The sequence below is a fragment of the Chenopodium quinoa genome, unplaced genomic scaffold, assembly GCF_001683475.1.
Source record: "Chenopodium quinoa cultivar QQ74 unplaced genomic scaffold, ASM168347v1, whole genome shotgun sequence".
In the NCBI taxonomy this organism is placed as follows: Eukaryota; Viridiplantae; Streptophyta; class Magnoliopsida; order Caryophyllales; family Amaranthaceae; genus Chenopodium; species Chenopodium quinoa.
Window position 1 is genome coordinate 727,731 of NW_018744577.1, and position 26,337 is coordinate 754,067.

At 34.2% G+C, this 26,337-nt stretch overlaps 2 protein-coding genes across 2 annotated transcripts; one reads left to right on the forward strand and one right to left on the reverse strand.

Moving 5' to 3' along the window:
• Positions 1-8,514: 8,514 nt before the first annotated feature.
• On the forward strand, positions 8,515-15,114 carry LOC110699138 (cation/H(+) antiporter 20-like). Its single transcript, XM_021876628.1, is given in 5 exon segments — positions 8,515-8,944; positions 9,073-10,101; positions 13,010-13,805; positions 13,808-13,968; positions 14,602-15,114. Coding segments are annotated over 5 exon segments (2,526 nt in total). The 5' UTR covers positions 8,515-8,767; the 3' UTR covers positions 14,965-15,114.
• A 1,338-nt stretch (positions 15,115-16,452) lies between these two features.
• On the reverse strand, positions 16,453-25,727 carry LOC110699139 (ADP-ribosylation factor GTPase-activating protein AGD7-like). The gene is made up of 3 exons (XM_021876629.1): positions 24,595-25,727; positions 24,409-24,486; positions 16,453-17,228 (listed from the first exon to the last, which is right to left on the reverse strand). Exons 1-3 carry the CDS (start codon positions 25,432-25,434, stop codon positions 16,725-16,727), a joined length of 1,422 nt encoding a protein of 473 aa, XP_021732321.1. The 5' UTR covers positions 25,435-25,727; the 3' UTR covers positions 16,453-16,724.
• Between the last annotated feature and the right edge of the window lie 610 nt (positions 25,728-26,337).

A 26,337-nucleotide genomic window follows, 5' to 3' on the forward strand; every position in this document is an offset into this window, starting at 1 on the left:
AATAATATATTATAATATTAATTCCAAGCTATAACGAAAAAGATATGATTGAAATACCAAACTCTATCCAAAACCGACACCGTCCCACTATTTTGGCCATATCTTTTTATTATACATACGATTTTAATTGGGTTAGAAAGTAGACTTTAAGAGCTTTCCAACGACATGTTATTTATCTTATTTCAATTTCTGGATCAAAAGATATGATAAAAACAAAAACCGCAAAAAACTGATGTTTATCGCAAGAGTTTTATTCTGATTTGAATTCGATCTTTTTCTTAATTCTTCGACCCTTATTTTTTCATTATAAGTAGAGGTCATATCACCCATTTTTTCAATCATCAAGAATCTTTATCACAAAATCATTCTCTTCTCCCTCTTTAGCCTAAACACTAGCCTCCCTATTCTTCCATAATACTTCCCCTAAGCACTCCAAGGAACCCATACTCAACCCGAGGTTCTGTCCTTGGCGTGAAAGGTATAATTAACTGATGGTTTGGACCAAATCAACTCTAATTTTAATTTAATTTAATTGTTTCAATTTGATTTATATTTTTATTGAACTTAATAACAGTTTATTCATGATGTAGCAATTCAAGGAAACGCGGAAAGTAAGTAATTAATAACTAAATTACTCTTATTTTTATTCTTGTTGCTAGTATCATGATTAGGTTTATTTATATTTTATTTGACTAACGATATTATTGTTAAATTTCTTCCAATATTAATATTTATTCTATTATTATTTTTTATCACCATATTGCATGTTTCAAGGGAATATGTAATTGAATATCACGCCTAATAAGATAATTTGGACGACCGGTTTAGGTTCCTTTTTAATCTTGTTATTAAATTAAGTGATCACAAATATTTTAGAATTATGTGTTTCATTAATATTCAACCAATTTAGCATAATAATAGTTTGGAGCAAATTATATCTTTGTTTGCATGCCTTTGATGTTGCAGGAATCACTTTTCATTATAAGAATTGAGTGGAGGCCAATACGGGCGAATGTGACTCAATGACTCGCTTCGTACCATCTTCCCCAATCCTCCTTTTGTGGTTCCGAACCATATGGAGTTAGTAATCTCATGGATTATGAATGGGGTGTAACCTTCACGCGTCAATCGTTGTTGCCTTTCGTTGTCCCTTATTCGTGGTTGCCTTAAATGATCCGTGAACGGTTTACAAGTTCTTTAGAAACTTGTTGGCGGCTCCCTACTTTCCTTGTCCCTAATTGTATTATGTCAATTCCCACTTTCTATGAGTGCCAAACATATTCGCATATGCTTTAACCTAGGCGCACTTCGAACGATGCTTACAATATCTTTTGGAAAAAAAATAAGCTAGTATATTTGGAAAATATAAGTTTGAAATTAAATATGATTTCATGGTAAATATATCTTATTATTATCGACAGAATATATTCTTAACAAAAAGATATATTTTTGGAAAACTTATTTTTGAAAATATCTTTTGAACATATATTTTGATAAAACTTATCTTTTACAAAAAGAATGATTTGGGTGTACTATAACTATGCTCATATGTATTCATTCAATGTTGAGGATGACAAAGTGGAGTGGTCATGCTTAATGGTTTAATCCTTCACTGCGAAGCTAAGTCAGACCTCCAAGTCAAAGTTTCGGTTAGGGTTTGGTTTCAGTTATTCTAGTCCAATCCAGACAGATCTCGAGTGTCCAACATATTAGTTTTATCTCTTTATTCATTTATATGTATTGAGCATGAGAGTTCACGAGGATTCTCGTCATTGTAATTGAGATATTGTAAAGTGTGAGCTTCTAGGGTAAGGCCGAGTGAATAGAGCTCTGGGAAAACTGGGTGGAATTTAAGTCTGGGACTTAGGTTGGGTAGGATAGGGTCTTATCGAGTAGCGAGTTATTGGGTAGGAACTTGTGAGAAAGGTCTGATTGTAATAGGTTGCAACTAGGAGTGTTTGGCCTATTATAGTGGATTGGTTTGGTTTGAAATCCCTTGGAGGGTCGAGGCTTTACTTCAAGTTAGGCCCTGAATGGTTTCCTCATAAAATTCTCTTTTCATTATTGTAGACACCTAAAAATGTCTCCCTAAAACCAAACCCGATGATGAACAACCTTTCACTGCCATTATTGGTCGGGTTGAGTATTTAATCTTGGAGTGCTTGAATCCATATTTCCATTTCATAAACCAACCCAACTCCTATCCCATTTCCCCGAACCATAACTTATTTTCCTCTTTTCGTGCCTTTATTTAAACCCAAAATAATTCATTTCGTGTCCTTTAAAATCATTCATTTCGTGTCCTTTTTATAAAAACGTTTATCTCAGTTTATTTTGGTCCATAATCTAGGTCCAGTGATTGAATAGTTTGATGGGGTTGAAAATAGATTTTCAAGGATATATTATAAGCCCAAATCCGAGTTATAACGAATAAGTTATGGCCAAAATATTAAACTGAGCCCAAACTGAACTTAAGCCCACCTTACCTACGACCCAATGATCATGTGGAGGGTCCAACTTATTTAATCCCATTCCTAAACCAATTAGGATTAATTAGAAGCTTCTATAAGTTTCTAAAAGATCTTAATCATCCTTTTTGAAAAAATAAGAATAAAGAGTTTGAAATTGAATAAAACTTTTCTTTTTGAAAGTCCTAATTCTATTCGAATTGAAAGATGCTCAAAGATAGAAAGATATTATTTTCTTGCCTCATATTTTTTATCCAAATTTTATATGGTTGGATAGATCTTGAAATTATCTTTCCAATGATATATTATAATATCAATTTCGAGCTATAACGAAAATGATATAAATAAAATGTCAAACTCTATCCAAAACTGACACCGTCTCACTATTTCGGTCATATCTTTTATTCTATAAAATATTTTAATCTGATTCTAATTGGGTTAGAAATTAGGCTTCAAGATATTTCCAACTATATCTTATTCATCTTATTCCAATTTCTGGATCAAAAGATATGATAAAAACAAAAACCGCAAAAACTGCAGTCTATCGAGTTTTATTCCGATTTAATTCGGATCTTATCTTAATTCTTCGACCCCTCTTTTTTTTCTATAAATAGAGGTCATATCACCCTTTTTTCAATCATCAACAAGTTTCATGATCAAATCATTATCTTCCTCTCTTTTACACCAAAAATTATTCTATTCTCTCTCCTATATTCTAAGCCTTAATCCTATATTCCTAATTACATCATTCTTCCCTTAAGCACTCCAAGGAGCCCATACTTAACCCGAGGTTCCGTCCTTAAACCAAGGCGTGAAAGGTACACATAACTGAGGGTTTGGACTAAATTAACTCTACTTTTTAATTTAATTTAATTTTAATTTACTTTATATTTTTTTATTGAAGTTACTAATAGTTTATTCATGATGTAGCAATTTAAAGGAACGTGCGGAATGTGAGTAATTAATTAATTTAATTACTCTTAGTTTTTTTAATATTGCTAGTATCATGATTAGGGTTATTATTATTATTATTTGATTTGACTAACAATTTATTGTTGAATTGCTTCCAATATTAATGTTTATTCTATTTCTATTTATTGATCACCATAATGTATGTTTAAAGGGAATACGTAATTGAAAATCACGCCTAATAAGATAATTTGGACAACCGGTTTAGGATCTTTTTTAATCTTGTTGTTTAATCAAGTGATCACGATATTTTAGAATAATATGTTGCATTAATATTAAACCAATTTAGCATAATAATAGTTTGGAGCGAATTGAATATTTTGTTTGTATGCCTTTGAGATCGCAGGAATCACTTTTCACTATAAGAATCGAGTAGAGGCCAATACGGGCGAATGTGACTCCATGACTCACTTCGTACCATCATCCCCGATCCTCCTTTCGTGGTTCCGAACCATATGGAGTTAGTAATCTCATGGATTATGAATGGGGTGTAACCTTCATGGGTCAATCGTTGTTGCCTTCGTTGTCCCTTTATTTGTGGTTGGCTTAAATGATTCATGAACGGTTTACAAGTTCCTTAAAAACTTGTTGGCGGCTCCCTACTATCCTTGTCCCTAATCGTATATGTCAATTCTCACTTCCTACGAGTGCCAAGCATATTCATAACATGCCTTTTACGTAGGCGTACTTCAAACGACGCCTACAAATATCTAAGTTCCTAACAACAATCAGTTTTATATTCCGCAAAAAGTAGGCACTAGGAACATACTACAATTCACCCCCCTCTTGTAGTATACCATTCGGAATAACACCTAACTTTTAATAAAATTATAAAAACTATATATTTCACACTATTCAGATAAAAATAATTGATAACTAAACAACTTATAAGTTATCACTTAAACTATGTCTCCTAACAATTATAACCATCAACTAATAATAAATAAATAATGTTAGAATGCAACCATTAGTTTAGTTAGCTTGTAGAGATTATAGATAGTCCTTGTATTTATGTTGTATGCATCATGCATAATAAATTGATTATGATGAATGATATTGATCATCTATTAGTCATCTTAGGTAGCACATAATGTTTTTTATATTTGAATGAAAGTACAACGAGCTATGAAGTGTACGGATGACACTTATCTAGTCTAGTTGATAAAGATAAGGAGACTTTACACACTTATCGATCAGAATTTATTATATTGTGCACTCTACATCATTTACTAATTACTACCCTTTTAGTCAAAATTCGTAAGATAAATAAATGCAAAACAATCCAAATAAGATAAGTGTGAGTGATCCAATAAATATGGGCAATTTTTTTATTATTTTTTTTTTTTTTTACAAAAGAACTTACAAACAAACTAAAAATGGAAACACAAAGTAAATCACGCCGACACGCCATCCTAGCCAAACAGTGAGCTTGAGCAACCATAGACCTCGCAACCTTCTGAACGACACATAACCAAAGCCTCAATAACTTTCAAAGCTCCTGCTAAATCCAACGGACAAAAATATCCTTGCGAAACTAAGACCGAAGCAGATCCACCACCAAAGAACAATCAGTAATAATTTGTAAAGAGGAATACCTATGCTTCTTGACATGGTGTAAAGCAAAAAGACAAGCCTTCATTTCAGACTGAAACACAGAATTAGAGCTACAATCCTGTGCCCCACCCCCGATTTGAACCTCATAAGCCATATCCAAGAATACCCATTCAGTACCTGCATTATGACTGCCAGAACTCGAGGCCCCATCAAAAGTAAGACTGACTATACAAACATTCAAAGCATTCCATTAAAGAACTGCAGAAGACATAGTACAAGAAAATCCAGGAGGAAACGCAGATTTAATATTATATTTGAACAACAGAACACCTTTCCACCCAACTAGAAGCTAGATCCATAATACAATCAGGAGAATAAACCACATAAGGAAACCTCATAGAGTTCCGAGTAAGCTAGAGGGGCCGTAACAAACTAAAAAAACGATCTAGCTTCAACCAATCCTTGTCATGCAGAAACTTAGAAAGAACCTCAAGAAACAACTATTCAAAAGACTGATCTTGGGGCATATTCAGGGCCAATCCACAAGGTCGATCCTCCCATAAACTTCAAGTAAAAGGACTATCTCGAAAAAGATGAGAAAGAGTCTCCAGATCCTGATGACAAAACCTACATATGGAATCCACTGGTAAACCCTTTCGAGCAAGCAACAAAGCAGAAGGCAACGCTTTTTGGATAATCTTCCAAGCAAAAATTTTCTACTTCAGAAGTAAAGGTGAAGCCTAGAATTGCCTCAACCAACGTGAGTTAAGAGCCAAAGGTGACCGCTGGTTACCATTCTCATAACACAAGGAGCACACATATGCAGTCTTCAAGGAGAACATCCCATCCCTGTAAATTTCCAATAAACAAAATCATCGATTCTTTCTTTAGGTCATTCAAGGCCTAAATTAAGGCCAGTGGTAGAGGAGGAAACAACCGATGAATCATACTCATATTCCATGCGTTCGAACGCACATTAATTAGATAAAAAAAAAACAAAAAAAAAAAAAAACAAAGGATGGGGCACCCATGCTGTTCACATTATCCTTAAACTGAACCTGAACCTGAACCCTAGGCACCCAACTATCATCAAGAATACTAATATTGGTACTAGACCCCACCTTCCATATCAAACCATGACGAAGGGTCTGAAAACCCTATAACACACTACGACAACCCAAGACGGCCTGACCGTCTTGGAAGTACCATGAGAAGGCATCAAAGACAGATACCTTGATGTTTTACAAGAGAAAAAAAAAGGTAAGAGAAAGTATTTCAAGGTTTGTATGAGAATGATGAATTAGAATGATGTTGTTATAATTCATGTGACACAAACACTCACAAAATCACGAATACTCCACCACATGAATATTCGCTTCTAAGCTTAAGTTAGTAGTCGAAAACAAAAAATCTATGAAGAGGAATTGAAGTAGAGAGAAGTAGAGCGTTTTTAGGCGACATGTCTTAACCCTTAGCGCGTAGCTCCTATTGGTTTAGCAAACGTATAGGATGAAAAATGTACCATTATATGTATAATAGGTGACAGGTGGTAAGTATTTTAGGGAAAAATATTCAACTTATAGGATGGTAGAAAGTACCACTACATGCATAATAGTACACAAAAAGTACTATTCAAACAACTTATACTTTAATAGTACATCATACATGCATAATGGTACATTACAATGTACCACTGTAGAGTAAGTTTTTTCCAATAACTTACCGAATTTACATTTTTACCCTCATATATATTTTGTAAATATATAGGAGCTATGTGATGAGATGCACTTAAAGTACATACGTAATGAATGTAACTTGTTTGATCATTTAATGATAGGGGTATTTATAGTGTTACAATTTTATGTGCAGTACACGCACAATGCACACAAAATTTTAGAGTGAGGGATAACTCAAGTGGTTAGAGCTCCCGTCTCGGTTTCAGGTTATCCTGGAATCGATTCTCATTATCCGCCCTCATGGCTCTCTAAACAGCCAAAAAAAAAATATTGTGTTCATTATGGTTTAAACCCTAAGCACCCTATTTTGCCGCCTAATACACAAATGACACGTGTCATGGATAACGTACTCTTTTGGGATTTTCTTAAGATTTAGGCTTTAATGCCTTTTTAATTTCTTTTCTTCTAATGGGTCATAACTAATAAAAAGAAATAGTGTGGATAACATTTATAAATATATATATATATATATATATATATATATATTTATGTTTTAACATTTATATATATTTTGGAGTGGTAAAAATAGGGGGTGAATTTAAAAAAAAAAAACAAATTTATGTTCTAGCACCCTATTTTGCCGCCAAATACACAAATGACACGTGTCATGGATAACGTACATTAATGTCTTTTTAATTTCTTTTTTTCTAATGGGTCATAACTAATAAAAAGAGATACTGCGGATAACATTTATAAATATATATATTTTAGGAAAATTTGATAAATACCACCATCTATTGTTGCCAAAATTGGAAATACCACCTCAAGTTTTTTTTTTTTTTGTATTTTACCACCTAGTTTTTTCCTAAACTTTTGAAACTCCCACCTCTTTTCTTAGATGACGTCATTGTGGGTCCCACATATGCGTTTTCCCTCTATTTCCCTCTTTCTTCCCTCGATTTCCCCTATTCCTCATCTTCGTCTTCCCTCTCTTCCAATTTCGTTTCTTGAATTTGATGGCGTATACCAAAATTTGCGCAAATTAGGTTATAATTTATGCAATCTAACCTAAAACAAAGTGTATTGATTAGATTAATTAGGGTTTGGGTAATTAATTTGGGGGTTTTGCTAAATTGGAAAAATTAGGGTTTATGAAGTTAAAATTGAATGAATAAGTGGACAATTAAACAAGTAATTACCACAAAAACACAATTAAACATGCAATTGGGGGCATGTGTTTACTGAGTACGAATTTTAGGGTTTACCACTGTCATTTACAAAAACAAAAATGAACAAAAAATTACCTCGATTTTGTCTGTTTCCTCGCTGACTTTCAACACCAGCATCAAATTTCAGGTCCCCCCTCTACAATGCAGTTGATTTGGCTTGTTGAATGTTAAAAATGAGTGAAAATGAGTGTTAAATGTTAGGGTTTAACAATAAATTTGGGTGATTGAGAGTATAGTGATGGGTATTGAAGAGGAGGGAGATGAAATTGAAATAGGGAACTTGAGGAACAGGGGAAATCGAGGGAAGAGAGAGGGAAAGAGAGGGAAAACGCATATGTGGGACCCACAATGACGTCCTTTAAGAAAAGAGGTGGGAGTTTCAAAAATTTAGGAAAAAACTAGGTGGTAAATTACAAAAAAAAAAAAAAAAAAAAAAAAAAAAAAAAAAAAAAACTTGAGGTGGTATTTTCAATTTTGGCAACTATAGATGGTGGTATTTATCAAATTTTCCTATATTTTATATGTTTTGTAGTGGTAAAAATAGGGTTTTTTTTTTTTTGAGCTTAATATAACAAAATGCAAAAAATTAAAATTTATTAGTCAATGAATAATTGTCAAAAAAATGTATGTACTAAAATTATAAACAAATTTTTTATATTGTATTTATTGCAACTTTGCTCCATTTTCTAAATTTTATTTTGAAGTCCTATGGACGGAGAGCGTGACATATTCTTCCGTAATTGTGCTTTCAAAGTCTCAAAGATGCACAAAATTTCACTATATATATATAACATCCAAACTTCATACTTTCAATACATAAAACTTTTCCAACATAGTCTTTTCGCAATCAACTTAAACAACAATAATAATAATGTTAAACATAACAGCCATCAAAACTGCCTCTGATGGCATTTTACAAGGTGATAATGCCCTTCAAACCGCCTTCCCCTTACTCATTATACAAACTACCTTGATCCTCGTCGTAACCCGCCTCCTCGCTTTCGCCTTCAAGCCTCTCCGACAACCCAAAGTCATTGCTGAAATTGTGGTATGTACTCATCATAAATCATACATAATAACGAACGTATAATTATTTTCCTGATTAAGATTCATATGTATGTCGTATTAAGTGGTAATTATTCTTTGTATAATAATGATTTATTTAACATTGTATAGGGAGGTATATTGCTGGGACCATCCGCATTTGGCAGGAACCAACAATACATGGATAAAATCTTTCCAAAATGGAGCACACCAATTTTAGAATCAGTTGCTAGCATTGGTCTTCTTTTCTTCTTATTCCTAGTAGGCCTTGAGTTGGACCTAGGCTCTATTCGTCGTAGTGGCCGTGAGGCCTTCACCATTGCTCTAGCCGGAATAAGTCTCCCCTTTATCGGTGGTGCGGCGGTAGCTGTTATACTCCGCCGCACCATCGAGGGAGCTGACCGAGCTGGTTACGGTCCTTTCCTTGTGTTCATGGGAGTTTCACTCTCTATCACCGCCTTCCCGGTTTTAGCCCGTATTTTGGCTGAACTCAAACTCTTGACCACCAAAGTAGGGGAGACAGCCATGGCAGCGGCCGCTTTTAATGATGTAGCTGCATGGATCCTCCTTGCTCTCGCAGTTGCTCTTGCAGGCAACGGCGAGGCAGGTGGTCATAAAAGCAGCCCGTTAGTCTCGTTGTGGGTGTTACTAGCCGGGGTTGGGTTCGTAGCATTCATGTTCTTGGCTGTTAAGCCCTTAATGGCCTGGATGGTCCGACGTTGCTCAGCAGAGCAGGGTGTGGTGGACGAGCTTTATATCACTATAACCCTAGCCGGTGTACTCGTGGCCGGGTTCATGACCGACTTTATAGGCATTCACTCCATATTTGGAGCATTCATTTTCGGTTTGATTATCCCTAAAGAAGGTGATTTTGCCGAGAAGCTACTAGAAAGAATTGAGGATTTTGTTTCAGGCCTATTGTTGCCACTGTACTTTGCCTCTAGCGGTCTAAAGACCGACGTCACAAAGATCCAAGGGGCCGTCGCGTGGGGTTTACTCGTGCTGGTGATCGCGGTCGCGTGCTTTGGCAAGATTTTTGGTACCTTTGTGGTGGCTAAGTTTTGTAAAATGAAGGCTAGGGATGCGTTAGTCCTTGGTGTGTTGATGAACACAAAAGGTCTGGTCGAGCTCATTGTCCTCAATATCGGAAAAGAAAAAAAGGTTTGTACCTCTTACTCTAGTAATTTAATTATTACCTCCCACATATGTTGTTTATTATTGCAATTTTAGTAGTGTTTAATCAATTGTCTTTAATTTGCACGTTCAATAAGTGTATGTTGTATGCATGTCAACCTTAGCTTAATTAAGCTTAGAATGTTCATAAATGCTTGCATGTTATGTAATTTCCCACCTTCATTAACAATCAGTTAAGCAAAATGAACAACAAGAAATATTATAGACATTTTACTTCAATTTGGTATCTTTGCTCACATGTATGATGTATAGTTGTGTAAGCAATGCTAGAAATAAGGTTGTATTTTAGCAACTTGCTTGAGAATTACTATTCTCCTCTATTGAGTGACAAAACCAGCATGATATTGATGACTTTATATCCAATGTAAAATATAATTAATACCTCTGTTTAACGTAGTATAATTATAATATATATAATGGAACCATAAACCAAATTCGCGTCAACTACTAAACTAGGAACATTTTGTTGGGATCGGCTTTATCTCTATACGCATATGATACGATACGTTGACTACATACCCTCAATGATTTATATTTAACAAAAAAATATAGTATGTGTGATTTTGTTACATTTGTCTTGATTTATAAATACTTATATTTTCATAATATCAAATTTTTATGGTATTTACTAAATGTTAACAATAAGGTATATAAGTTTTTAAATGCATTAACTAGAGCAGAAATGTATTAAGTAAAAAAAAAAAAAAAATTGTAAGTACATGAATAAATGAGAACTCTAGAAATCAAATTTTGCTAAGAATATTTACTACGTACACTAGTTATTGCTTTCTAGTTTCAATAGTCCTTTTCAAAAAGATTATATTATGCCACTTGGCTTAAATTAACCTTTTTTTTTAATCCAACTTATAATCTTTCAATACTTTTTCATACTCGTATTTGGACCTTATTAAAAATTGAAATATATGATAGGATATTATTAGAGAATCGTTGCTAAGATTTTTTTTTTATTATTATTTTTTTATTAGACAGTTAAATAAGTAATTCAAGTACTTCGTACTTTGCAACTTTGAATTGGTAACCTTTCATTTGATAATAAAAGTAATGACAAGCTAGCAAATTATTGAGTTCCATTTAAACTTGAAGATGTGGACACAATTTACAGGGATAGAAAACATCATAACCTTGTTCACAAGTTAATGTTTGACACGTAACGATTCACAAACTAAAAAGATCCGTATAATCTTCACTTTAATATAGTTCTTCTTTTCTAATGGCTTATGTTAACATTTTATTTTCCATTGACAATTTGACATAGTCCTCTAAGATCAATGATGTTCATAGATCAATTTTTAATCCTACTATTAGTAAGAATTATGTTGAAAGTTGCTGTCTTATTAGTCTAAAATGCAGCCACCGGCGTCTTATTATACGTCAAATAATTGATGCAAATTACATTAACAATGATAATTTAATGACTTATTAAATTGCAATAAATAATATAGATCAAAAATCTTAGTTTAAGCATCCAAGTTGAAGTATTTAATTTAACAATTTTTTAATACATTTCCTCATTTCCAAGTAATAAGCAAAAATTTATTTGTCTACATAATGGTATTTAGACTTGTGCCTCTACTTCTATTAAGAGAAATATCAAAGGATAATTTTAAAATATTCAAAGTCAAACTTACTTAATAATCTAACGTGATATTTAATTTCATTGTGAAGGGATCTGAGTATAGGATTGGTTAAATTATATAGATTCAATCACCAGATTCTTAATTAACGACTTAGCTTTTTTGTTTGGCCTGACCTATATACAATGTAGTATTATTTGTCTAATTGTCTAGAAGTGGAGTTCACAACACTAACAAATCTTCCTTGTGATTTGACATCTTAGAGGGAGGAAATACAAGTCAATCAGACTGATTTACAGTTTGTGCAAATCAGGGGTCAATTTCGTTTTTACAGTCATATTAGTAAGGGCAGTTTGGTCAGCTTTTACAAACGTTAATATTAATTGTCGTTACCTTCTGTCATGGGAAATAATTCAGAAACTTCATCACGTTCCCTAATTCGAAACCCTAAACTGAAACCCAAACCCAAAAACTACTTCTTCCTCCACTGCACCACCACCTATGGCATTGTGATTAAAGGTGGTATGTAAGTATTAACTTTAAGGAAATACGGAGTAATACATTAAGAAAGTAATAACGTATATTTAGATAAATTATAAAGAATGAAATTTTTTTACACATGATGTCAAAAAAAAAAAAAAAAAAAATTACATATGAAGAAAAACCAATAATAAACACGGTACATCAATGATAAATTTCATGTGGTATATTAGGTTACAGAATTATTATTATTCTTTCTCCATCCAAAAATTATTTGTTTTTTTTTTAATGGTCAAACTTTAATACTAGTCATTCTTGATTATACATATAATAACATGATTAACATCTATTATCATTCAAATTTAATTTAAGATCATACTCTAAAAATAAAAAATAAATAAAATTCTCTCATTTTTGTAGTTTCTTTGCTACTATTAGCAGCTGATAATTCATACTCTAATAATACGGAATATGACTTCCTCTGTCCTAAATTAATTGAGACGTTTGACTTATTTTTATCATCTTTAGGCTATTTTTTTAAATAACATATAACATAAATTGTTAATTAGTAAGTTGTTGAATTTATTTTAATATATATTTTGGAATATCATGTTTTTGTTAAAATTTTATTTTATATAATATCAATAAAAGGTGCTCAAAATTAGTTAAAAAAAAAAAGTTAAGTGTCTTAATTATTCTTGAACATAATATTTATCATTTTTTTTTGTAAGTTTTTGCTACTATTACCAACTAATAATTTCTCCATTTTCCTTTTTTTTTTCCCCTTCTTGTGGCTTCAGGTTCTCAATGATGAGATGTTTGCAATTTTAGTGCTAATGGCACTCTTCACAACCTTTATAACAACACCAATAGTAATGGCAATCTTCAAGCCAGACAGTTTTGAAACCCAAAAGAGGAAGCTTCAACCTGATGCATCTGTACATATGGACTCTAGCACTACACCGGCAACCTCGGCTTTTAAAGAACAGTTCAGAGTCTTGGCCTGTGCTCATGGTCCAGGGAACGTATCCGGCCTAATAAACCTCATCGAATCAACCCGAAGCACGGCCTCGAAGAACAATCTTAAACTCTACATTATGCACCTTGTAGAGCTCACTGAACGTTCTTCATCTATTCTCATGGTCCACCGCCTTCGTCGTAATGGGTTCCCGTTCATTGACCCAACTCGACGTCGTAGTCAAGTTGAGGTACATGACCGTATAGCTTCGGCTTTTGAGACCTACGCTCAATTAGGCAGGGTTATGGTTCGTCCTGTGACTACTATATCAGCCCTTTCGACGATGCACGAAGATGTTCGACACGTGGCAGAGGGAAAGAGGGTGATGATGATCATAATGCCATTTCATAGGATGTGGAGGAAGGATGAAGAAGGGGAGATGAAATTGGTGGAGAATTTAGGGCATGGATGGAGAGGTGTGAACCAAAAGTTGCTAAAGAATGCTCCTTGCACGGTTTCGGTATTCGTGGACCGGGGTTTAGGTGCGGGTCGTGTAGCTCAGGATGATGCACAAAGGCAGCTTAGGGTTTGTGTTATATTCTTTGGAGGGGCTGATGATCGAGAGGCTTTGGAGCTTGGGCTAGAATGATGGACCATCCCGAAATTCGGGTTACGATTATAAGGTTTGTAGAGAGCCAAGGAAGGGATGCTAACAATGTCAAGCTAATGCCTTCCCCTGAAAAGTGTAGTGATAGTAATTACACATTCTCTGTTGCTGCCATGAATCGAACGGAGGAAACGGTGAGCTTCCTTAACTTTTGCTACCGTTTTTTATTTTCAGTTTTCAATCCTTTTGAAATATAAAAAAAAATAATAATAATAATAATAACGCAACTATGTCCGAGTAAAAAAAAAATTAAAAATAAAAAAATCACTCTTCAATTATTAGTTTTTAAAAGTAACATGATTAGTACACGAATTTCTAATTTTTTTATTTTTTTTTTTTTGACAAGAAGAATTTCTAATTTAATAGTTAGTTAAAATACAAATTAAATTATATGACTTGAAAAATATAAAACAAAAAATGAGAACTGTGTGTCTAGCGTGCAGTTAGTCGCATCATGTGATCGTTTATAAAATAATAAGAAAGTGATCTAATACTAGCCAAGTAACCCCTATAATATTAACCAAGTAATCCTTATAACGTTGATAAAGTAACCCTCGTAAGTTATAACACTATTCAGGTAACTCCTATAACACTAATGAAATAATCTCGTGAATGGCTGGCCACACGATGTGACTGACCACATATAAGATTTGTGAAACGTGAAATTAGCAAAGATATTGAACGGACAAGTGAGAGTGAGGGATAGCTCAAGTGGTTATTGAACGGACAAGTTTAATTATTTTGACACTTTTTACTTTGTGATGTAGGCACTTGATGAGGCAATGGTGGAAAACTTCCGCAACAAATGGGATGGAACAATGGAATTCATACAAAAACAAGCTAACAACATAGAGGAAGCAGTGTTGACACTTGGTCGAAGTGGTGAGTACGACCTTATAGTCGTAGGCAAAGGTCGTTTCCCTTCGACGATGGTGGCCGAACTAGCTGACCGCCAAGCCGAGCATGCCGAGCTAGGGCCTATAGGGGACATCTTATCATCAACTAACAATGGCATTGTGTCATCTGTGTTGGTTATTCAACAACATGCTTCGGCACATGTAGAAGAGATGCCTGTTGATAAAGTAGTTGAAGGTGATGTTAATGTCCAAGATGCTGCTAACCAAGTTTGATAATCTTTTGGCACAAAGTCTACAACATGGTAAATAGATTTTGTAATACGTTTAGTGTTGTACTGTGCACTGTACAAAATTTGTGTCTCATTTCTTGTACTTTAAATATATAATTATAATATGAAATATACGGAGTACCATAATCTCTCATATTATTTGTTCAAATTTTTAGAAGAGTTGGTTTTTTTTTTTTTTTTAAATCTTGATTTGATACAATGATAATTGGCGAGGAATTAGAAGAAAATAACAGATTACGGCCAAACGCATGCATGGGCATAAAGGCATTATGTTGCATATATTCAATGCGAGGTACCTCTACACTCGTATAATTTACTAGGCTGGAAATAAAGCTCTTGCAAAGGAGAAGATAGAAATGTAAGGAAAAACTTAATTTTGGAATCCAAAAAACCAATGATCAAATTAAAGCATTTTGAAAGTTGAGCTCCTATCAATTTTTTGACGTTAAAAGAGCCACAAGGGCGGAGGTGAGAATCGATCTCAGGATTTCCTGAAATCGGGAAGGAAGATCTAACCACTCGAGTTATCCCTCATTCTCAGCACCAATCAGTTCAGTTCCTAATTTCCTTCTCTCATAAACAATTCATTTCAGCTCTATTGAGTTCAGCTCTGCTCCAATAAAAACAGGTCTTAAGTCTATGTATGATGTATCAAGATTAAGTGTAGGACAAGTAGGTGCAAATTAACAAACATTTAAATGATAATCTAATAATTCAAGTTATGTCAATATAAATAAATACCAATTTTTTATGGAAAATTTGTCAAAAACAACCTTTTAAAGTGTCTACTTTATTTAAAACAACCTTTTAAATTTTTTTTTTGCAATTTAAGACCACATTATAAATTTTTTTTATCAAAGATAACCAAATGTTACTTTCCGACGTTGACTCAATTTTTGCCGATGTTGACCACGAGTGTGCGAGTCACGTGACCTCCTACATTGCTTAATACACCCCTTTTTTTTCCAATTAACTCCTATTAAAACCTCTGCTTCTCTTTCATCCCTCTTTTAGTACGAGTGAATTGGAGTGAAAATTGGTGTATTAAGCAATATACGAGTTCATGTGCGTTGCACACTAGTGGTTAACATCGGGACAAATAGAGTCAAACGCCGGAAAGTAGCATTTGGTTGTCTTCGATAAAAAAAATTTATAATGTGGTCTGAAATTGCAAAAAAAAAATTAAAAGATTGTTTTAAATAAAGTGGACACTTTAAAAGGTTGTTTCTGACAAATTTTCCATTTTTTATTGATTAAGTTATTATGTATATCTTTAAAGGAGTAAAAATCAAATTTTATAGTGTGACTGCAATCATATCAAGCTTAGAAATATTAGAATTAATCTTAGGTAGGTTGAAGTTATGCTGAAACTGTTTGACGTACATTAATATCATTGTACAGCCGTTGTACACAAATGTTGTAAAATAAAATGGCTAAAGGAGGAATATAAAGTTATAAACGAACAAGAATATGAAGAAAAAAGCCTTGTCAATTTTGATTCCAGTGAAATTTGAAACAAGAATGGCCTATAATACAAATCGAACAGAAGAAATAAGAAAATATATCGTTGACAAGAGTAACTAGAAGAAAACAGTCTGAAAAATAGCAATAATTGATACAGCTCGGTCACAAATAAATGTTTTTAAGGGAAAATCCCTCTTGTGGGCAGTTGTACACATATAGACTAGAAGCAAACATAAACACCTTTGTATTTGAAGAATGACTGCTTCAACACGAAAATCTTCAAAGGAAGCCACCCTCACCCCATTTTGCATCTGATTTCCCAATATGGCCAGAACTTTTATTAGTCGAGCTATGGTGGAAATCGTCAAACTCATCATCTTTGTGGTCATCCCAACCAGCCCAATCATCATGACTTTGGGACGATCCCCCCTTTTTAAAACCTTCCTTCCAGTTGTCCTTTTGGTCCCAATCATCCCAAGATCCTGAGCTGACTGCATTATTTTGTCTGCCAGACGAGGATTGCCCGCCGGCTGAACTTCTGTTCCATCCCTGGGATTCCTGCCTGAAGTCCTGATAATATCCATTCCTTTCGTTTTCAGTTTGATGTGGGTTATCAGTCTTCCAGTTCACCCCGCTTTCCCGTGTAATCTCCTCAACCTTCTGAGAAGCTATTGCCATGACACCTCTCATGATGCCCCATGTCTTCTGACCTATCTCAGAAGTCTTAGCAGTGACAACATTAACAGTTTCATTAACCTTGTAATCATAGCTACCTTCGCGAACCTGCAATAAAATTTCAATGAATTCAGAAACAACATAAAGTACTATTTTTCAGAAAGACTATTTTATTACTGTTAACTAACAGATGTTAGAACGATCAGTGTCAAACCAGGCTGTTCAATTTAAGAGAAATGCCAAAATTACTCAACAAAGATCAAGGATTAAGTATATCGACACTTACTTGAGCCAGATGTAGTACACAAAATATTTAACTTCAATTACAAATGTAAACCTAAGCTTTTTCTCTTCTAAGTACCCCGTTACTCTAACAAAGATTCGAACAGTGTCAAACCAGGCTGTTCAATTTAAGAGAAATGCCAAAATTACTCAACAAAGATCAAGGATTAAGTATATCTACACTTACTTGAGCCGGAGCCAGATGAAGTACACAAAATATTTAACTTCAATTACAAATGTAAACCTAAGCTTTTTCTCTTCTAAGTACCCGTCACTCAAACAAAGATATATAGACTTTGCCTGGCTCTCTAATTTTTACTCAACTCAATTATCTAGATCCAAATTCGATAAGAAAACCTATAAATATACAGGGAAATCCAAAACGGGAATACTATGATACAAAGATGGGCTTAAGATAATGAAGGACATGCCAATCTACCAAGTTCATAATGAAGGACATGTCAAACCCCTAAATCTTAGGGTTTTATGTTTCATGAGTGTTATTGAGTTATAGGACAGTCCATGTGTCAGAAAATGAGCCTTGGTGAGTCCAACACTTAAAGAAGAACACATAACCAACACTTGTATAAGTGACTTGACCTAACTTGCCACTGGTCACTAAATTGAATTTATCATCATTAGGAACCATATCCTCAATCAGGAGTTTATTGCTGAATAGCTAATTTAGCCATGAACTAATTTTGAACATGATCATCCTGAAGACTCCAAATAATTTCTGTTTTCTAGAATACACTGATAATTAAGTAGATAGAAGATTCCCTCACTATCTTCATATGAAACACTTCGATTGAAACTTTACGCTATTCACAATATACATTCTCTATTTTTTGACGATATCAATATATATATTAAAACTCAATGACAACCGACAAGGATTGTAATCTTGTCACGTGTCGCCAATCTCGCCACGTGTTGACATGTCACCTATAATAAATAATTATACATTAATGTTTTCTCATCAAAATTTATAATTTCATAGCATTAATATTTGAACCCATAATCTCTTATTCATTAAAATTTAACTTTAACTAACCACCACTCCATTGACATCTTATGATGATAAAATTGTATTAAAAAGTGTTATTCATATTCATAAATTCTAAAATTTTAATTGTGGACTTATATGTGTATATTTTAACAACAATATGATTGAAAAATTAGTTTCATTTCTTTGATCTGTTACTCAACCGTAATTCATATAGGTTATAGTTAATTAAAATATATAACCCAAAAATGCAAAATAATTTTATAAATTTTTTTTTAACCACAAAATATGTTCACTAGAAGTAATTTATTATGATAGCTGAATAATAAAAAAAAAAATCCCTTTAACAAATAAAACAAACTTATACAATATATATCATTTAGGTCGCTGCATATTAAATAATGAATTTTGATGTTCAATTATATTTAAAATATTTAATAAATGATATTATTTTATAAAGCCACCAATTTATATTTCACTTGCTTTATTTTGTTATTATATTTTATATACAACAATTACCCGGGGCATCGCCCGGGCCAAAAACTAGTTCTGTTAGTAAAAACAGTCATGTAGGCTCATTTTAGATTGGTTTTTACATACCAATCATCAATTTTTTACAATTTTCTTATTGATAATTAAAAATAATAATGGTTGAGAATATGCATAAGCAAGAGTGAAAAAATGAAAAGATTTCATCCATAGAAAAAAAAAGGCTTAAGTATTTTGTGATAAAGTAAGATAAATAACATCTAAAACATTACATTATCACCAATGATGCTAAGGACAAGAAATAACAAATCAGTAAACCCTGGAAAAGCTAGCTCTCATATTCAGAATTCTCAAAGCAAAAGACATGGCAGCAGCACATCTGACCACACAGAACTATGGATCAAAATTTAAGAATCTTACAAAATACAGTTTCCACTCCAATAAACATGTGAAAGATGAATCAAAGACGGGGGTATATATTGTCCCAGGCATATTAACCTACACCCACTACTAGCATGTCCTTTTTCATAGCTCCACACCAAAATTTGTGTAAAAAACAGCACATTTGTATCCTATGCTGGCAATCTCCGCCTAGAAGAATATATCTGGTGGCTGATACATTGACAGCTAGAGCACATCAATGCTACAAGCCTACAATTCATCACTAGTAATCTAGTATGCTATGCCCTTCCCATTTTATCACATAGCTTCATTATAGGCAAACCATGCACATCATCTAAACCATAACCCACGCTCCCACCTATAATATAACCATGCACATCATCGTCAAAAGGCAACTTTGTGAAAACATATGACTTTAAGGTCAAGCCATCATAGAAATCTATAATATATTCATCAGATAGCGAATCAAAGTTAGGTAATAATTCTCAATGAAATCACCAATTTTTCAGGAGAGATAAATACAAAAAAGACACTACTACTCTCAAAATAGCAAGGATCGTGTACTTATCTAACTTGCTATTTAACCGAACAGATAGTTAACCAATTTTGTAATCTCAGAAATCTCATACAACCTGTCTAGATAGTTTGGATCCATGACTAGTAATGTACCCTTAAACTCTGACCAGAAATGAAAGTCTAATCAATAGTACAACAAATAAAAGACATGCAAATATATAGTTATTAAAAAGAACTTGAGCATAAAATAATAAAAACAAGACAATAAGCAATACAAATATTTGTAATCTATACATCAGATATGTTATTCACAAATACACTTCTCCTCAATGATGGCACCTAAGGACTAGAAAATTGTGTGAATAACTCCTTTGAACATTAGATAAGATGAATTTCTTTTTAGGAAGTTCATTTAAGCCGATGTCGATTTTAGGTGAGTTAATGTGTTAAAATACTAATATACCCTCTATTTCTCTTATTCTTGTTCTCTCTACTCCCTTCCCCATACCATACCCAGCTCCAATGATGCTCCAACCACAGAATTCTCTCACTCCATCATCATCTTCTCCACTCAAAAAAGACAGACCATCAGTCCACTACCCATCTTCTTTTAACTACACCACTGGCATGACCCCCTCCCCCCTCTCCCCCACTTTCTCCAACAACCCCATTTTCTCCCTTCCTCTCCTATGACTCCATTACCTCCACCATTAAACGTCCCCTTAGACATTCATCTTCTTAGAAGCAACTTTACTTTAAAAGTACTCTCCAAGCATTCCTCTCTGATGCAAACTCCACCCTTTTTCTCATCTAATCCTCCAATTCTATCTCTAATCCTCTAACCATATTTGAACCCTAAAGTAGTTCCATACCATTTTCCTCCAATTTCACCTTTGGCTCCTTCGAAATTGTATGAAAGGGGAATCTGAAAACGATAGTCCACAACCAACGTCATCTCTAGTGTCACAGGTCTAGCGTGAGATAACCATCGATATCTAACTTTGTGAGGTGGCTGCTTAATTGCTTGGATGGTTGTAACTCTCAAAAGGAAGAGGAGTGAAGGCTTGAGGTGAGGAAGGTGGGGGCGGTGGTACCCAAGCTACAAAATTGTGTGGGTGTGTGGTGAGGGTAGCTAGTTGTTCCATCAACTTGCCAAAGAGAAGGATAGGTGGGTAAGGCTAGATAGGGTACTTTTGTTAATTCCCTTCTCTTTCATTTCAGTTTATTGTATGTCCCAAACATAAATGAAATAGGAAATATGTTATACTTATAATTCAAAAGATAGTGAGAAAAAGGGGAGGGAATGCTTTATTATTCACAATAATCATGCTAGAAATCACAATTTTGGTACCATTCACTGTCCTGAAAAAGCAATACTCATATGCCATACAACGTGCTTGGTGTGCATAAGTTAAACAATTTCCAAATCTTGACTATGATTACATTTGAAGAGTTTACTTCTGAGGCATACTTTCTCCATTTATTTTTATTTTTTGTCACTAAAACTCTAACTTTTCCATTATTCAAACAATAACTTTGAGCATAGATCTAACTAATTTATAAACAAATAATAATTCCACCAAAAAAAAAATAAACAAATAATAATATGTAAATTGGTGATAGATAAATCTTGTTGTATATTTCAAAAGTTTACTAAAGATAAAAGTCAAACATGAAAAGGTGTTGCAAGCTTGAAAATAAACGGGAATAAGAACAGAACTGATTTGTAGGGTATACATCGTAAATAACTTGTTGACATAACATCTTTTAATTTTTGTGAAGAGCTTAAAGATTAAAGAAGATTACATTGACAGTGAAAATTAGTCTACCAGTTTTGAAACCAACAACTCCTTTAGTCACAAAATAAACAATTTTCAAGGCATAGATTCTAGATAATAAGTTGTTGAGCTGTTATCGATTATTATCTTATAGAATAGATGTGATACGAAATGGTAAGGTGTTTTAATTGAAAAGTATATGTGATAGGAGATATTAGGATTCTTTTCATTGTATGTGTAAAAGAGTGAGGCCATAACTTGGTTATAGTGAAGAAATGGATGTATAAAGATATAGTGGGTCTTTCCCAAATAGGATGTGTTCAAACTAATTTAAGATGGAGGGAGTAATTCCTAACAATTCTGTATTAAAAGTGCTACCATGTATCAACATATTGTGACATTAATGAGCCTATTCTGTTGAAAAATTGTTAGTATACAAAATATTATTAACAGTGGGCAACACATAGTACCTGTTAAAATTTTTGGAACCAGAATCTCATTACTTAAAATGAGAACCAGGGTACCATGTCATCATATATATTTGAATACCTTGCAGGCACTGTATTATTTAAGGGTAAAAAAAAAGAATGCATTAATTATTTGGGTTTAAACAGTTCTATAATTTAACCTGGGTTTCAAAAATTCGCTTGGATTAAATTATGACTTGAGCTTTTATCTGTTTGTGGTTCCAGACTTAGTACCCAATATTGAAACCAGTGTTCACAAGGTACCCAACAGGTTGAAACGGGTACTTGCTCACCCCTGTATCATAAACATCAAATTCACAAGCCCCCTTTCATCAACATCTTTCACCACATCATAACCCTAATACAATTCCAATAGCCTCCCACTGCAACCTCCACCAGCTCACTGCCATTACCGACAATCTTATTACCAACTACTTTTACCACGACCATACCCACCAGAACAAACACGAACCTAATTACCCCCCTCTTCCACTTCATCAATCTCCAGCAACCCCTTCCTCAAACAGCCCATCATATATTACACACCACCAACCACATCACCACCCAACCTAGATACACAATATTACTCGTTCCTTTTTAGGTTCCCACAACCCAAAAAAAAATATCTACACCATCATCCATCTGTTAACACTAATGGGGCATTTTGGGTACATATCGATCAGTATCATTGACTTGGCACCTTGGATATCAAAAATCCAAACTAAATTACATCCTGAGTACTTTGACATGGCTAGTTACCCATTTTCATCTCATGCCCCTAACCACATAGATTAAAAGAAACTGTTATGGAATAAAAACAAATTGGCCAGGCTACAAATATAAGGAAGTAAATCAATTTCAGTGCACTCTTAATAGTCAATCAGTAAAATATTAAGCGCAATAATCCAACAAAACAAAGAAGAGAATTGGCATTTTTTTAAGCCAAATGGACAACAGCAATTTTCAAAATCAAGAAGTCTGACACACAGAGCTTATTGCCTTCTAGTATTAACTTCATGAGAGACCAAGTCAGCAAGAGGAAGTCTTTAATATGCTAATCTTCAATAACGATATCATATTACACAAAAGATCAGCTTTGAGTTCCATCTGTTACGCATAACCTACGAGTTACATGTGCAACATGCTAACACAATGTGGAGGGCATGCCATAGTGCATTATTTGCAAACGATACAATATTGTATATGATTGACAGTAAGGCATCAGTGATCAGCTAGAAGGTGATAAAGATACTGAAACCCAAAAAAACTCGTGTTAATTAGACTAAGATAGATTTGCTAGAATTCAACTGAGTACTGATTAGATAAAAGCCAGTCCTCAGAATACACTCAGAATATTAGGACTTAATCTTTAGTAATACAATACACTCAGAATATATTTCTAATACCAGAGTCAACATCCACAATTCAACAGAAACAGAATAGATAAAAGCCTATGAGGAAACCTCTACGGAATGTGTGAGCACATTATTGGAAATTTATAAACCATCAAGGTCCAACACCATGCTATAACACATCAGCAAAGCTTAATTTGCTAAGATCTCCTCTCTAACTCCAATGCAAGAGGAATCCATTCATTCTCTTCGTGTTTGACTAAATACTGCAAGAATAAATGTAATCAAAAATTCTCTCTAAAGGTTGCCTCCGTGGATCTCAACTTAAAAGTAGGAAGGGAAATGGAGGCTGTGCTCTCCATGTTAAATTTCGTACGATCAAACAGAGTACATCAAACGCAAGGCAACTAGATGTAAGGTTTATAACAGTAGCCATGCTCATCTTTCCTGAATATTAAGTTGAACAGAATTAAGCTAAAACGTAACCAATAGAGACAAAGCAAACAAAGAAGCTATCATCCAACTAAAACATTAAGGGGAAAATTTGAGAAAACCAAACCACATGACGCAACAATAACAAAAAATTCCAGCAAAGAGAGAATGCAGCATAGTACAATGAACATCCAAATAAACTTCAACCTTGCAAAAGACATGGAATCATGGATAACTTAATACTTGTATATGTTACTCAAATGAAATCAAAGCTATCAGAACAGCAATTAGAGATATTATTATGTAGAAACATTTGAATGCCATATAAATAAGCAAAATAATACTCAGCTCAAGGCATTTTTTCTATGCCAGTTCATCCATTCAACCTAGCATAAAAAAAATGACCACACCGAAAAAAAATAACTTCAAACTATCAAATCATAATTTATCACCATCATCGTCGCCAAATCAATTGATAATCTGATTAACACCATTAACATGATATACTAGGGACTACAGCATGGCCAAAGCAACAACACCAAAGAAACTGAAAACTTTATATACCTTTGAAGTGATATCTTTTGTGCCTGCTTGAACAACACTAGCAGCTGATTGAGCAACCAAAGACAGCTTCCCAATTCCCTGATCAATCATTCATCAAAAAAGAAAGGACTAAACAACAATCATCCTAAAATAAACAAACAACAAAACATGAACTATAATCCCCAATCAATAAAACCAAACACACACCTGAGAAACAACAGAAAAAACATCACCCTGTGAATTATTATTCCTAGACATTGAAGTAGGGTTAGGATTAGGACTAGACCCAAACCCAACATACTTCCCTCCCTGAGAAGGAGGGACATTATCCGGCCTCGTCTCGTTCTCCGCCAACTTCCTAGCAAAGAAGCTATCCTTATTAGCTGCAGACTCCTCCAATTCCGCCCTCGAGTATATATCCGACGACGATCTTGACTTATGAGGAGCATGATTACCATTCCCATTCGCACTCCCAATTCCATTCGTATTCCTGAAATTCCCAGCAGACTGATTCCTCCTCATATCATTCGCGACACCGCCATTCGCCGCCGATCTAAACGAATCATCATTATCCCAACTATCCCAACCCCCACCATTATTACCACTCCCACTACTCCTCCCACCACCCAAAGGAGGTTTCTTACTACCACCGCCAACGGATTCCTTCACGACAGGCGGGTCTCGCCACGATCGCCCCTCGGCCAAAGCCGAGACCTTCTCCCGGTAAACGGAGGCAGCATTTGAGTTGTACTTGGCAACAATATCAGTTTCCTTGGGAATACTATACTGTTGTAAGAACAAATTAAGCTTATCATTACCACCAGCCTCCATCTTCTTAAGCTGGATCTCAGACCATGAATCCATGGTGACAGATCTGACAAAACTGATATGAACACCGAGACCTCGATGCTTCCCTGAACACTCCAAACACATGAAAATCCCGTAAGAAACAGATGCCCATTGTGGATTTTTCTGGGAACAATCAACACAAGTTTTGTTGCCTGTTTGTGATTGAAGGTCTCTTAATCTTCTAGAAGCACCCGCCATTGATGATGATGATCTTCCTCCTCCTTCTTGGGGTTGTGGAGTAATGGGGGGAGGAGGAGGAAGAAGAAGGGAGAGAGATTTGGGAAATTGGGTGAAACAAAGAAGAGGAGAGAGATTGGGAGATCACCGACACCGTCGATCGAAACGGAGGAGAGAGAAAGAGAAAGAGAAAGGGGGTGATGAGAATTGTGAGTTCTGATTAATTTTAATTGCGGTTAGGGTCGTGTTTGTTTCGAGTGGGAATTACGCTGTTTGGTGTTGTTCATATCTGGCAATTTGGAGGGGAGGTTTGGCGTTACTGGATGTGGACAACCCCTATCTACATTCTATAGGGATGGACGGATGGTCTGGAATGATGGCTCAAATGCTCAATTGAAAGTTCAAGGGTTTTTTTTTCGTAATTTAAGAGGAATTGGTGATATTAATTCTAATTTTGATCAATTTACTTTTACCAATCACAACTTTGTAGAGCTTTGTGGGGCGATTTCTTCTCTTAGGCATGATCGGTCAATAAAAGTCAACGACTTAACACCGACTAAGCACTTGTTCTTTTCAACTTATTTCAAATACTTATTACTAATTCCTTAATAAATTTATATATGATCAGATTGATTCAGATACGACCACATCAGAACTTTTGATTATCATTTACTTATCGTTAAATATGGTTGGTTGCGTATTAAAAAAAATTATAAATTTACATATTTAAAAAATTCATAATGAGACGAATCTAACAAGATCCACTTTGATAATGTTTTTCATTATAGATTAGTATTAAAATGCAGTCAAAGTTCAGTCAAATTGTTAAATCATATTAGACTAGACCACAGAATAAAAAAATTCAGATAAGACCAGATCACACCTTAAATAATTCAGACCATATCTACTAATTTCAGGTGAAGA

What these genes read in the sequence shown, in the direction of transcription:
- LOC110699139 (XM_021876629.1), bottom strand. Translation starts at nt 25,434, where the DNA reads ATGGCGGGTGCTTCTAGAAGATTAAGAGACCTTCAATCACAAACAGGC. An exon ending in TTTTTTCTGTTGTTTCTCAG is followed by an intron (nt 24,487 to 24,594) that starts GTGTGTGTTTGG and finishes ATGATTGATCAG; the next exon opens with GGAATTGGGAAGCTGTCTTT. An exon ending in CAAAAGATATCACTTCAAAG is followed by an intron (nt 17,229 to 24,408) that starts GTATATAAAGTT and finishes ATTTTATTGCAG; the next exon opens with GTTCGCGAAGGTAGCTATGA.